Raw genomic sequence first — 15701 nt, 5'->3', positions numbered from 1 at the left:
CCAATGTTTCAAACAATTTCGCTAATCCAGAAATCGTAGGCGATTCTAAAAAGAAATAATCGATATTTTTGATAATTATATTTTGCAAAGTGTTATTTTTGATCCTTATTAATGACTTTTTAAAGAGATTAATTGAAACGCAAATCATACCTTTCCGTCAACTATAATTATCTTTATAACAAATATTATGTACGAAACAAAGAAAGTTTCGATTCTCTAAGAAATTTAGATTAATAAAGAAATATGCCTTTGGGTTTAATCTGTATATAATTTATTTACATTTCTACTAAACATTAAAGGTAAGCCTTTACTAGAGTGCACATACTTCTTGGTAGAAAACAAAATCTAGCCAGAACGACCATAATAAAGCACCGGGTTCTCTTTGGGTTAAAAATAAAATCCACTGGTAGATTCGTTTATCACGATTTTAAGGATTCAGGTTAAAGATCAAAGTAAAGGGAATTAGTTCAGCGATGTTGTTAGCTAATACTGATCTCCCCATGGTAGAATGCCAGCCATCTAATATCATGAGTAATAGTGATATTTTGGGAAACTAAATGCAGAACACGATCAACGGATATATTTCCCTTGCCAAGACTGATCTTTTTTCCGGTTTCATGCGAATATTGGGTCCCATGGTTTTATTAAATTCTCGTCATGTTTATACGTTTGTTTAATTTGAACAATTACATGCACGTAAAGCAGAAATACCATTTAGTTTTAAAAGCTCCCGATTAGCATGGTTCTGTGAGCTAGCTAAATCAATTGTCTAATTGTAATCAGCTATAGTATCGATCTCCTTCGATTCTTATTCTTTCTCGAACACCTCGTACCATTTCCCATTTATTTCAAAATTGAAATGGTATGAAGTTTAACGTCCAATGCGTCAGTACCACCATGAAGGTGAGCATACGTCATGCAGTGTGCTATGGAGGACAAAGGGGACCCCATCTACTCTTTATCGAATTTCAACTGTAACCAAAACATTGGCGGACTAGAAGCTTTCTGTTTCACTTCTGTTTTTAAGTATAGGTATTCTCTAAGAGTTATCGTCTACCACGCAAGTAGATATTGGTTCTGAACTTTTAAACACTAACGGTTGTGGTGCAAGACAGAGGATATATGTTTACTCTGGGTAGAGCATTTTAATACACCACGTTATTTTGAAAGTTCACGTAATAACGGTATCCATATCGTTCAGATTAAAACGGTAAACCGGCAATAGATGAAAACGAACAAAAGGGCACTGGTTGCAGGTGCTATGATGATTTAATGTATCTTAGTGCAGTTCTTAAAGCGCTGAATGGGATTTGGCTTTCAGATTTGAATTGTATTATTTACATCACTGGACTGATATTTTGTCTGCAAATTTCTCATGTTTTTTATTTGTATATTCATTTAATGGTTATTTGTTTAAGTACGTCTACATAATTGAATTTGTCGATTGGAGATAGAAAATCTTCTATGAAGACATCAAAATTACTTTGAATCTCCTAAAACGTATTGATTTATCAGGAATTCTGGAATAAGGTTTATCACGTCTTAACTGGCTGAGATCTTTGCATCAATTTGAATTTGTCTTTAGTACGTCCTAGACATCACCTTGAAAATAGTAAAGGCAAAAAACGACATAAATGTAAAGAAAACAAACGATGAATCGAAGAACTAAAAGAATAATACTATTTTAAAAAAAAATATACACTTTAATATTTCTTTATCAAACCCTGCAACGAAGTCAAATTGAGCTGAAGAAACAACTTAATCCATTTAAGCCACAAGGCAAAGACCCACCACGTTTCAAATAAGCACCCAACAATGATCAACACTAATGAAAGTTATTATCCATAACCAATTTCTCTACCAATACACCGATATCCACTAATATACCCCATCCTCCGCCCACCAACCAAAATCAAACCCTAGAAGGCTGCGTCAACATAGTGGCTTTTAATGACTTCTGAATGCAGTCATGAATAACTGTTCATTACCACCTTCTAATTCGGTCTATTTTTAAACTTAAACATACAGATTATTAAAAGGTAATTAAGATCCCAGAGTCATTATTTGCTATAATTGTTTCATTGATGATAATCAATATTATTATTTGGAGTCTAGCTGTCTATATCAACAGGCGTAACAGGCCTTATTCCGGATTTTGCCACGGTTTATGAGGTGCCATTGCATATCTAATATTGAACCTGTTAATAATAACCTATATTTGGGAATGTGGACAATGTAACAGGGGGCACCAAGTTTTGAAAGAGATATCGGAATGTAATTCAATTAATCATGAAGTCGATGTCTACCACGCAAGGAGCTAAAAGTGTCGCTAAAACACAGTCCTGAAGAAATATAGATAGTTCGATGTCCTACCATTTTTGAAGCAAACATTTTTTTATTTGAATGTTTGCTAAAGACTCTTTGGTGTCAGCTAATTTCATGAATTCTACAGCTTCACATTAAAACGGATGTTTCTTTTATTCCTGTTAAAAAAACGAAATTGCATGTCTGGCTGCATATAAAAGGTCCAAAACCAGGAATGGAATTGCGAAATTATAGTTATACAAAATAATTCTAAAACGTCACCTCCGCACTTTCTTTGTCCTTATTCATCACAAATTCCTTAAGGCATATTCTAACCAAAATAAATGCATATGTAAAGGTTTCATTATTTAAAATTATAATCTTACGACCTTATCTTTATAATTAGTTTCCGATACATAGACTCGCACTTTACAAAACGTAGACATCTGCCTTGTACATTGGCTTAGAGGTTAAAGATGTATTTTACTCTACTTTTAGCTATAAACCATCTTTCTGTTATATGCTTTCAGCTGTTCGTTAATACGTATAGTGATCATATACTATCATTTTCATAGTTACTGATCTGTTACAAGAACGGTTCATTAACAATGCCAATTATCCCTTCTCTTCGTAGCGGTGTAGAAATATGTATCAAAATGATACATTTAGAAACTTAAATAATACATTATGCAAGAGCTACATCTGTCTATTGCAAGTCTTTTTTCTGCCTTCAAATGTTTTATTTTTTTTATTTAGAAATGTGTTCACGTGCCAAGCCCATAATTAATTACCGCAACCATCGGATGGCTAGGGTATGGAGTGGTTTAGACAACGTTCGCCATAATTTCAATAAACGTTAATATATAATATGTCACGGATACTGCCGATTGAAGGACTGACGATATGGATCTTTTTTATTATCGTGCCATAGGTACTTGACAATCGACACTATTTATTGTCAAAACTTCAAAATTCATAAGTAATATGTATTCAGTTTTCATTATCCTCTTTTAAACCATTATAGCACGAACGACCAGGTCTTTATCTAAATCTTACATAATGCATCTTTAATTGAAAAATATGTTTGGCAAAAATATGACACTTTTGTAATTAAGAGAAATTTTTAGTAGAGTGTAGAGGTTTGGTAGTGTCCGGGACAACTCTTTGCTGTACCCCCCCACCCCCGCAACTCCAGACACGGGATAGGGCCTTCTACTGAGAAATGTGAGATGGGAAGACATTTTAAACGTACACAAAACATGTGTAGTAACCTCTTGATTGATTTTGTTTTCACTTTTTGATTGGATGTTCGTTGCCGTCGCCCTCACTGCACTCCAATTAAGATAGTTGACTTTAGACATAGTTGACTTCACCCGTTACCTTTTGTATGTCTGGAATTTGCTTGCCATTTAAGATCGGGGATATCAAGATTTCGCATGCCTTTTTGAAATTACGATAAAGTAAATCTTTTATATTAGCAGATTATGTTCACCGTCTTCCCCAGAGATTGAAGCCGGGAATAGATTAACAGTTCCAGAGACACCGTCCATTTCTAGACATTGTCATATCAGAACTAGACGAAGCTTGGTTCACAGAGCTACAAGGGAACACAGCGCTGAAGTGCTTCGCGCTAGAAAACAGGTTGGTCTACTTCAATACACACGGGCCAAAACTACCAATGATATACTTGGTTTGTACATCAGTTGTGACGAACGTAAATCAAGTGATAAATACCCGAACATCGCTCATTTTCTTAACACGTTATTTTTGAAGTCGCGGGCAAACAATCAGTTGATAAGTACTAAACAAGCAGATATTTCAACTCTTGTACAATTACGCTTTCTAAGTATTATAAAAACGGGACACATGATTGATATCGAAGCGCTCCTATCACTATGGTTCGTTGACCACGCTCTATAGAAACGACAACAAATGGACGTTTTAAAACAATTCATCTGAAATTTAAATCATTGTTACTGCAGCTAATGATTTTATAACAATAAAAATAAGTTCATGCAAATATTTTATTTAACATATAGCAGCGCAATTACAGTACCGAACCCGAAACACGCATAATAATAACTAGATAGTTAGGTATATTCTTTAATTTTAACTCCGCATATTTACCGAGTAAATAGACAAATAAACTAGAAATCAAATTACTAACGATAATTAGATATATATATCTTTATGTGCCACCGTGAATGGCGTAGAGCTGCTATCGTGTTTTTAGATTATTTTAAGTTGAACATAAATATAGGAATATCGATGTCAAACAATATTTAGAAACTTAATACACTAATAAAATGATGTTTATTAATTTTCAGGTTATAAAAATGCTGATAACTATCATTGTTGTTTTTCTGGCATGCTGGGGGCCAAAACTAATGTTTCGTGTGTTACAGAGGATGAATATAAATATATTTCACCATTCGATCTTTACAACTAAGGTGGGTACAAGTAAACTATGAGATATTTACCTGTAAATAATACAAGCGCACTGACAGTGTATAAATAAACAAACACATGCCTATCACTTGTATTCTGCACGGCAGGTTTTTTTGTGAAACTGAGCCACACATCTCTTTATGAATATGTTACATGTACAGATGTGCAGGTGGTTTAAGATATCAAAATGCATAAGTGGAATAATGCAATATGTGATAATTTATTTATAATACCAGGCTATATAATATTCGATTCGGTAAGAATGTAACCGATTATTTTTTTTATTTTATCTTACATTATCCGGTATAGTCTAAAAGTGTCAAAGAAATATGCCGGTTTTTTTCGTCCATATGAGAACTATACTAGCCAAAAGCAATGGCGCCATATTTGCAGGATATAGAGATATGCTTATTGTATTCTTAACACATATGCCAAATACCTCTTAAGCCCGATTCACACCGAAATGGTGACATATCAAGTGATCTAGTTCATCTCTACATCGATCAAAATTTTGGAATGACAGCGGCACTACGGCATACTCTTATATAGAATTCCAACTGCCACGGATCTTTTACGTGGACTATACATTGTCCCTTGCCAGGCCCGCTGCTCTACACTTATGCATGGGGGGGGGGGGCACGCCTGCAAATCCCGAAACACTTTCTCGGCTAAGGCATGGATCGGATACGGGGGCTCCAGGTTAGCGAACCAACTTTCTGTGCACTGAGCCACCGCGGCTCCCTAACCCCAAAGGGTATCGCGCCTTTATCGTTAAAAGCCATTATGAAGAATGGGTTTGTACAATTATTATTACTAATTAAGAGAGATAAATACGATGGCATGAAATCAATAGAGATGTTAACTTACGTTAAAATTGATGGATATAAATAATATTTTAAAAGGAAGTATTTTAAAGAGTACATGTACATAGATTTTGTCGTTTTAAGATCGATTGTTTCTTTACTTATTTTTAGATAAGAGATCATAAAATGGTAGTTTCTGAATTTTGCACACTTAGCAAAATATCAATAATCAATAATACAGGATATGATTTATATAACACAACAAAATTCCATCGTTTTATCAAACGTAACCTTCTAATTAGTTAGTTTCCGTGGCGGATTATATTATTACCAAACGTGGGTGGCACAGAAATACAATTATGATTTAATGTGTTCTTTTTGTTGTATTCTGTACAATGCTTCCTGTTGAAGCCAAGATCTCTTTGCTCTGTTAAGTTGATGAGATAATGATTTAATAACTAGACGAAAAGGGTACTTATCGGGATTATTGAATGTCAGCTTTACTGCCTTTCCTTTCAGTTATTAGATTAGAGGGTGACCATTTCAGTTAATGTCACGCAAATCGAATCGAACAATCCTTTACTACAAAACACTTATTTAGCGCTGGCCTTCGTCTGTTTGTAATGTCGGGTAATTTCAACTAAAATAATTGTTATATTTAATAATATGTTTAATCATAAAGTTTGCTTCGTACTAATAAAAACAATGGAAGTCCAAAATAACCCATACAGGTACCTAGGACAAATTCTGTGGTATCACTTTCCTATTTACCTGTAATACATGTTTTTGCGTTAAGTCAGTCCACATACTTGTTAAACTCTTGTGTCCTTTATCTCTTTTTTGTCACGCAAAAATAGGCCATATGGCAGGGATATCTAGAACAATCTTCGGTATCACTTCACTGTAATAGATTTTCATGCTCTAAACTCAATCATTCCCGAAATATAGGAGTTTCAGTGGCGGTCATATACACGTGGATTTATGCTAATTACTCGAAAACTAACTTTTTATTTTGGGCGATTTTCTCTTGGTGGACCACCAGGGACTAGAAAAAGGTACTTAATTTATATTGTACCGTTACGAATACCACAATTATTATTCCACGTTATATATTACAGGAATCCGACGTGTAGTCATCAGCATATAACTTATGACTATACCTCTCAACGATTCAGACAAAAAAGACATTTGATGTGGTTAATAGTAGTAATCGTTTTCACACTAGATATTAAACAACAAAAAATATAAATAAAACTATTGCCTACCGCGTATAAAAATGTGGTTAATCAATATATACACGTATTTAATCTTACTCGTATTCCACTGTCCGCCCAGTGATTATAAGATACAGTAGGTTAATTATAAGTTATGCCTATCTAACCTACTCCTCATCTTACCAGGTAACGTAAATACTATAATAGCATAAACACTTCTCAGTTATTGTGTTATTTTGTTACATGATGATTTATGCGTGTGTCGGTTGTCTTCCGTTGATATAAAAAAAACCCCACCAATTCCTGTTTTTCTTCCGACATGCCGCCATTATTACGTCACATTACGTAGATTTTAATTAATGCAACCGAACAGTCACTTGATAAATTACACCTGCTCAAGGTCGTGGACGGTTCTGCCTGTCTTAAATCAAAATCACATGGAACCACAGGCTTAATGACTCATTGGATAATGCATATGGCGGGGTATCGGGTTCAAAATGCAATCTAGAGTAAAAAGCAGAAAGTCAACAGTAAAAAGTAGAAAATCTAAAGTAAACGGGAAAAATTCTTATCTAAAAGGGTATTTTTATGGTGGAAACCTATAAATTTATGTACTTAGTCAGTAGAAACATCAAGCTTTTCAACTTTTAAGCGTCATAATTCTACTTTCATGGACAAAATTTCTCCTTTCTACTATCAACTTTTGACTTTCGACTTTCTACTTTCAACTTTTGACTCTCGACTTTCCACTTCAGATTTTCTAACACAGATTTTCTCCAATACTATGGTGGCTGATAGTGGCCATATAATTTTTCGCCATTTTCATAACCCGACAACACGACATAACGACAGTATTAGTGAGAGCATACGTCAAAGTAGACTTGGATATTATAGACTTTTGGCAAGCGTAAATTCCTCGTCCGCATCGCGTATCCGTATGGATTTTGTGTGTGACGTCATCATCAATGTGTGTGTATTTCTCATACGTGATACGCCACACAGATACGGCAGCACGTATCGAACAGCTTTCATACGGAAAGGTCCGTATAACATCGTCGTCTTTTCATCGCCTTTTTTGCTACTTTTATACGCTGAAATGTTGTGACATAGCGTTTTTATGAATCTATGTGTATCCTAGATCACGAAGGTGTATAGTTGATGTGATTTTAACCATGATAAAGACGTGTTTTTCTCGGAATTTTCATATTTTTCCCGTTTGTCTGCATGCTGATTGATCTACGTGCTAAATTTAGGGAGGTGTAAATGGTGTGATTCTACCGTAAAGGGGTATAAACTTTCTGAAATGAGTGAAACCAAAATTTGCTGTCGAGTCTAGGCATTTGTGGCTAGGCACTTGACTAGCACTGATGGTGATTTTGGTAGATAAGCGTCGTCATGTTGTAAGAGAACTAAGCTCAGCTCAGCTACCCATACGTACGCGGCGCGAACGTCTGTCAAAACTCTAAACTACACTGACGCAACGTAACACGTATACGATACGGATACGCGATACGGATGTGAAAAATTTCGCTTGCCAAAAGTCTATAATATCCACGTTTACTTTAACGTATGCTCTCACTAATACCGTCGTTATGTCGTGTTGTCGGGTTATGAAAATGGCGAAAAATTACATGGACACTATCAGCCACCATAGTATTGGAGAAAATCTGCGTTAGAAAATACTGAGTAGAAAATTTGAAGTGGAAAGTCGAGAGTCAAAAGTTGACAGTAGAAAGTAGAAAGCGGAAAGTCGAAAGTCAAAAGTTGTTAGTAGAAAGGAGAAATTTTGTCCATGAAAGTAGAATTATGACGATTAAAGGTTGAAAAGCTTGATGTTTCTACTGACTAAGTACATACATTTATAGGTTTTCACCATAAAAATACCCTTTTAGATAAGAATTTTCCCGTTTACTTTAGATTTTCTACTTTTTACTGTTGACTTTCTGCTTTTTACTCTAGATTGCATTTTGAACCCGATACCCCGCCACAAATGCATTGGTTCATTACCCAGAATGTCTTAGGTTCCATCCTAGTGTTGAAACTTTTTTGGCGACCTAGAGATTTGAATAAGTATCAACGAGATTCAGATATGACATATGATTAAGCGGGCGTCACACTGTCCCGAAATTGACTCCAGATGGACACAAGATAGAGTAAATGTTCAAATTCGGCTTTGATCGTAAAACATCGGGCCATTCGTGAGGGCACCTTAAGCCATTGTATGGCTCCGGCAGCAACTTCCTGGGCGCTGGCAACAATTTGTTTTCAATTCGTGTGTCCATTTTGTTCTCCATAAGGCAATCGTGAGGGCATCTTGTTAAATCGTGTCATCTTCTGATTAACGGTGCCATTTAGCATTCTTATACGCCCACATTTTGACATGGAAGTCAAACACAATACGAAGTAAACAAGAATCTGATTGTCTTGGGAAGGCAACACGACTAAGTTATGCCCTCGCAATGCCCGCACGATGGCCTTATGAAGGTCACAATGAACACACGAATTGAACACGAAAATGAAACTTCTCAAGGTCCTTCGACAAATTTTTGGCATCGCAAGAATTTGCCAGCGCTCACGAAGTTGCTGCCAGAGCTTGAAAAATTTCACAGGCGGTCATACGATGGCTTAAGATGCCCTGGCGAATGGCCCGATGTTTTTACGATCAGAGCCGAATTTACTTTATCGTGTCATTTTCTGAGTCTATCCTGAGCAACTCTACAGAGCCATCGTGTGGCCTTTGTTTGTCCTGCGGGTATAAACTACTATTCAAAATTCACATCTTCGTATTACCTTCGTGTATGATTATGGTGCCATCGTGTGACTTTCTACAGCCTAGGCATCGCACTTGCTTCGACTGTTGATTGGTTTTTGACCAGGTTCCGGGCCATCTTCGCGCAAAATTCAAATTTCATATACGTATGACCTTCTGGTGTCAATTTCGGGATAGTGTGACACCAGCATAAAGCTATAGCTTCCCAAGTCTTTCACCTTGAATTACCCATTTCGTTTCACTAAATAATATTGAGTAAATATATTATATCCGGACGGCCCCATTTAATCCATCGTTATAAAGTAGTGACGGGTGAAAAAAAATCGCAAAATACGGAGTTTACAAACTTTTACAAATTTTATTGCATATCTTAAACAGCACAGCGACTATTTAAGCCGTGTGAATGTCTTTGGTGCTTTATTCGATTAGGTACGTGTTAATCATACCCATTATTAAACACCCAGTAATCTTTATTTTTATTGGCACACTCAACGTAACTAAATGTCACAAGAATGTGTGGAAAACGATCACGTGTGTGGCTTGTTTATAATCTTTATGAGCAATTTCAAGTGATAATCATGGTTAGGAGGACATATTAGTTACAGATGACACACTCGGCCTATTATATTTAAAACGTGTATATTAAACATAGGGAAGAAAGCGTCACATGGTTTAAAATATTTGATGTAACTGGTGACTCGGCTGTCAACCATTTGATCTTAGCAAGTGGCTTTAGTGCAATCTATTCTGCAGTCATAGTATGCCCATTCTTTTCAAGTGCTATTCATTTAAGCAGTTTGTTTAGCTCATAATCTGTGATGTTTTTTAGTCACTGGAGAGATTCTTCTGGGGAGCCTTGGGTCTAGGCCATCCCTTAATTACACACCCCTTCGGCTTCTGAAATATAAATTCAACCTATTGCAGCGATGTGTTACACTCTGCTTAGTTTCAAGCGTGAATAGTATTTGGGCGTTGTCGCCCTTATGCCAGGCAGCACAAACCTTATACATAGACCGGCTCTAAATCGGAGCAACGAGATCAGTTAGCAATTACTTGGAACTATCCCGGCGGACTTGAGCATCCCGTTAGATTGGGTCGAGAATGGTCTTGATAAGAATCTATTAGACACTATATCGCAAAAGGCAAGGGGGTAGGGCTGAATTTCCGTTTTCGTCCTCGCGTTGCTGCTATGTCTCTCAAAATGCAACTGGCTCTTTTGGGAAATATTTGTCTGTGATATGACCATAGTTTGATGATAAATGTCCATAGCGCACGAATTGTATTTGGCTTTGCATTTGTGTACATCAATTGGTTTCGAGTATACATCAATTGGTTTCGAGAAAACAGGTTGTACAGATGATATATCCCACGAGATAGAAGATATAGGATAACTTTGTTCATATTTCTGAGACAATGCTCGAGAGACTGATCAAACGTAACACTGTAAGGTGTGTTGTATTTGTTGTACTACGATCTTCGATATTTTAACTATAATCTGTTAGAAAGAAATATCAGCAATTCAAGAGACAGTGCCCAAAATGTTTTAATCGATATTTTCGTATAGAATGCTGTTCAGGAGAACTAATTTCATTTTAAGACCAAGCATCGTTATACTAGAAGGTCGAATGATCGTATGTTCACCTGCTTTCTTTAGTTCTTGTAACTGATGACGTGTGAACACGATTTCAGAATTGTTGCGTACAGTAACTTTAAGGCGTGCTGTTTGGTAGTGTAAGTGGTTTAAGGTCAGATCTATCTACAAGATGGCTAACATCAACAGGGACATCTGCTTCACATATTGTTTCACATTTTACCTAATGATTCACATGTTTACATCACTAGTAAGTGAAATGTCAAACTGTGTCGTCATATGTACATTAGAAATCCATATAGTGAAGCAAATTCGGGTTGTCATTGTCGAAGACTACAGCTGTGCTAACCCAAAGACCATATTAATAAACTTGGATTTTTAGGACACAAAAATACAGATAAAGGACACTTCATAGATTGGTTGTTCCTCTGATCTATTCAACTCCAACCTTCTCTCCAGGGGGACATAACCAACGCTAACCTTCTTTACCTAGCTGTTGAAGTAAATCTTGAAACAAATTAATTTAGCATGGACCAAACAGTTAAAATGTAGTTATTTGAAGACGTCAAATAAAATCCACACAAAAGATATTGCCACGAAGAGTATGATTTAAATCTTCAGTAACACTTGACTTTACAGGCCAACTGACAAGTCAAACTAATCAGATAGTTTCATATTTACAGACTCTTGTTGAATATATTGACTTTTAATTAATGCATACTCGACTAGATGTAAAGTATTGAGGAATCAACCATTGTCATGTCAACATGAAACGCGGAATATAATTCGAGTGTTTGCGGTGACCGTTGTAATTGGCTAATACGGACATTATTTATTTTCAAATTCTCGGCAGATGGAATTATTCTGTCTAATATTTTGAAAAAAGAACTTCTAGGAGTTAACAGAAGCCAATGTCGACAAGGACATTGAATTCCCATACATCGCATTACTAAATAACAATTTTATTCTTCCATGTCATTTCAATAAGGCTGTCTCAACACTAAAATAGATTTAGGTTTTCTATCTCAGCACTAAAATAGATTTAGTTTTTTTACAGCAGATGTTTTTGTTTGTATCATCTGTATCAGTGGGGAGTCACGGTGGTTCGGGGTTCGAACTTGAACTTCTTAGCATTGTGTCTCCTTCTCAGTGGTGGAGGACCTTGTGTATATATTGAAGAACCCTTGACAGTTGGAGTTCGACAAAGAGTGGTCGAAACGCCACTGTAAAACCACAATCCACGCCTTGGCACACTTCGTGGCGTATGCCCGTTTTCATTACTCATGTAGCTGCAGAAAATCCCTAAATATACCATAATTGGTATCAAATGTTCTAACATTTGTGCCCAAATCCTGTCCCATTTTTTAAAAATAAACGGACAGATAACAAATACAGAATACTGTTTCTAATTGTTACCCCAAAACTATTCTGGTCTTGGAATATTAGTCTATGTTTGCCATCAAACAATCCCATTAAGCTAGTGATACCAATGTGGAAACTTGCATCCTTTGGACAAAGCTGTTGCCGTTGAGGAAAAGTAGAATTCACTCCTATAGTTTTGTGACGTGTATGCCAATCTTCAAATCCCGCTTGCAAACTTACCTTTTTGAAATGCATTGGCACAATTAACAAAAAACTTACAGCAAATGAACTCTTGTATACAATTTTGTATACGATATGAGCACGTTTTGTTGATTTTGCGCTATATAAATGGACATACTATTATGGTTTAATTCAGGTATTAGGGAACCAAATCATTATTTAGCACACACGAGATTTAATATTACATTCTTAAGATACCACGTATTTTTTGCACCCAGAAAGAAATTTGTATATCGGAACACATATTGCGTGTACCCACCCTATTAAACCTATAGTAAATCACACCCAACTTATGTCCAAAGCATGATTTAAATACGAGTCCTGGTTCCTTTGTCGTCATATCATCTCATTTATACCTATTAAACTTATATACTCAAGTCGTTTAAAACAACAGGCGCCTGTTATCCGTTTATTTATACATTTCAAATTATATGACACTATATCCCAAGTTTACATTTGCACCCGTTTTTACAATTCACCCATAGCAAAATAAACTTTTTTATTAAACGATCTATCACGAATGTAAAGAAATAAATGATGTAATAACTTCTTGTGCGGTAGTTGAAGAATTATAATTGAATCAAGCATCAATTTTTACCCTAAAGATATATTTTACAAACAGATTTGCTTACATCCAATCTATCCTCACGTACAATGCGCTCATTTTATTCCAACCGTCGTTTATCTGGTTTAATCTACATGAAGACGTCATGATTATCGCTCGAGGGTACAGTTTAGTATGTATATCCTGATTCTGTTAAATTACACGGGTGGTTTCTTTTATTAATATTCCAGCCGTAGATGCATTATAATTCTAGTAGTTGCAATTATATTTTATTTTACAAATTTTACGACTTTATGCAGATTTCAACTCATCGGCGCACTAACATACCCAGGATAATATAATTTGTTGCGCCATTTGCATTTTTTCACTAAACTAACAAATTTCTCACGACTTAATCCACGCTAATATGACTATACCGAGATTGGTTATTTAACATTTAATTAAGAAAACAAAATCAAAATACTAACGCTAGATAATTTCCCGGCTTGGATTCCATCGGATTTTAAACAAAAGCCCACCAATAAATTTTTCAAGACAACAAATCGATTGATGTAATTTCAATTACATGTCTTTATCATTGTTATAATTTTTGGACTGATATTAGATATTCAACTTTCACAATATTGTAGTTTCCAGGTTCCTTTAGCTCTAAAATGGCGCATCGGGGCTTTAAACGAGCACCCGTTAAGTTCATCAAAACCTTTTTAAAGCCGACCTTTTGAGGTTGCGCATTCGCTCCCTGTGTTAGCCGAGAAAGTTAATCGGGATTTTCCGACTTGGCTTCCTCTGGTCAGTGGTGCAGGACGGAGGGGGCCTGACAAGGACAGCTGCCCATTCGTTTGGGTGTGACGAAAACCCGAGGTCCCATGTACACATTCGCGTGCACGTAAAAGATCCCTCGACAGTTAGAATTCGATATAAGAGTAGGCCATAGTGCCGCTGTTCGGACAAAAATTCCTCACACTGCATGACGTATGCCTGTCTTCATTATCCCGGTTGGAGCAGAAAAGTAAGACATGAAACCCTATTTCACTTCTTTACATGAGACGGAAGAGAAAACATTTAACGAAGCGCCACTAGAAATAAACCCCAAGATAACCTGTATGACATTGTGTCATGTCATGTTAAAGATCTTATTAATAGACCTGATATTGATATAAAATTTGCATGAAAGCATGACCTTATCATGATTTTAAATGAAAGGCCCATAGATCCTCGTTGTCATGGTAATGTATTTTTAATACAGGGGTGTTTGTTTTAACTCTTTGTCTCAGTATATTTATATGCGGACCTATTGTAATATCTATAACTGTCTGTCTTTAAAAAACGGTTTTGGTAAATATTTTATACCTTATACAAACAATGTCTACAGTTTCTTTTGAAAACAAGTCTTCATATCCAAATAACCTAGGGATATTGTGGAATGCTAATAACAAAAAGTACATATATCCCGTGTTTCCTGTTTGTTCCCGGAGCCATAGTGACGAGCCGAGTATGGCGCTGGCTGACTGATCAGGAAGTTTCGGGTTTAATCCCCATGTGGGTCGAGAAAGTTCCTCGGCATAGTCCAGCCAGGGTTTCACCTTGTCTGTGCCCCCACCCCTACCAATACACCAAACCGTAAAGATCCCATGACAGTTTGAAATCTAGATAAGCGTCTGTAGTGCCACTGTTGGGGCAAATATTTCTCATAACATATATTGCATGGTGTATGGTCAACAGCATTAGCCCGGTTTGTGCATTTCAGTTCTTTCTATTCTATGCCTCAAAATTAAAAATGAAATGAAATGGGGTTTAACGTCCTACTGTTCTGCTCCTATACTGGGCTAATGAAGACGCCATACGCCCGGGCAACGGCACTATGGCCTAATCTTATATCAAATACCAACTGCCAAGGGATCTTTTACGTGCACGCAAATGTATACACGGGACCTCGGTGTTTCGTCCCATCCATAATCATTATGGACGAGCGTGGTAGCTATATTTTTAAGTGTTAGAGAAATCCTGGTTTCGCGAGCACAAATAGTATAACTAGTTAAGCACATGACAATAAAAATCAAGCACAACCGCTTTGCAGTCATAAGTAGATATCCAAAATGACGTATTTCTCAGTATCAACTACTTTTCACAGATTGATTATATTTAATACAAAATATATTGCAAATAGTTATAAACTTGTCTGGTTTATTTGTTCAGTTTCCTGACAAACGCATTCAATTTAATACGTGATGATTTTGTGAGAGCTTAAATTAAATTCGTTATTGGCAGAATGCAATAAGAACTGATAAATGATACACTTGCTCTTTAAAAACACTTAATTATTTCTACTTTATCTTTTCAGATCGTTTTGGAATGTCTCCCGTATATTCAATCGTGCCTCAATCCAATTATTTACGGGTTTATG

At 36.1% G+C, this 15701-nt stretch overlaps 1 protein-coding gene across 1 annotated transcript in view; it reads left to right on the top strand.

Annotated features, from left to right (window-relative positions):
* The window catches only part of LOC126818029 (C-X-C chemokine receptor type 4), a 125900-nt gene extending 110399 nt beyond the window's left edge, over positions 1 to 15501 (top strand). The window contains exons 5-6 of the mRNA XM_050545202.2: positions 3783 to 4018; positions 15494 to 15501. Of these exons, the coding sequence (XP_050401159.1) occupies positions 3783 to 4018; positions 15494 to 15501 (244 nt within the window). The remainder of the gene's footprint in view (positions 1 to 3782; positions 4019 to 15493) is intronic.
* Positions 15502 to 15701: the final 200 nt, after the last annotated feature.

This window comes from Patella vulgata, chromosome 4 (assembly GCF_932274485.2).
Source record: "Patella vulgata chromosome 4, xgPatVulg1.2, whole genome shotgun sequence".
In the NCBI taxonomy this organism is placed as follows: Eukaryota; Metazoa; Mollusca; class Gastropoda; family Patellidae; genus Patella; species Patella vulgata.
The sequence above is the reverse complement of the archived record's forward strand: the minus strand, read 5'-3'. Positions and strand labels throughout refer to the sequence as shown.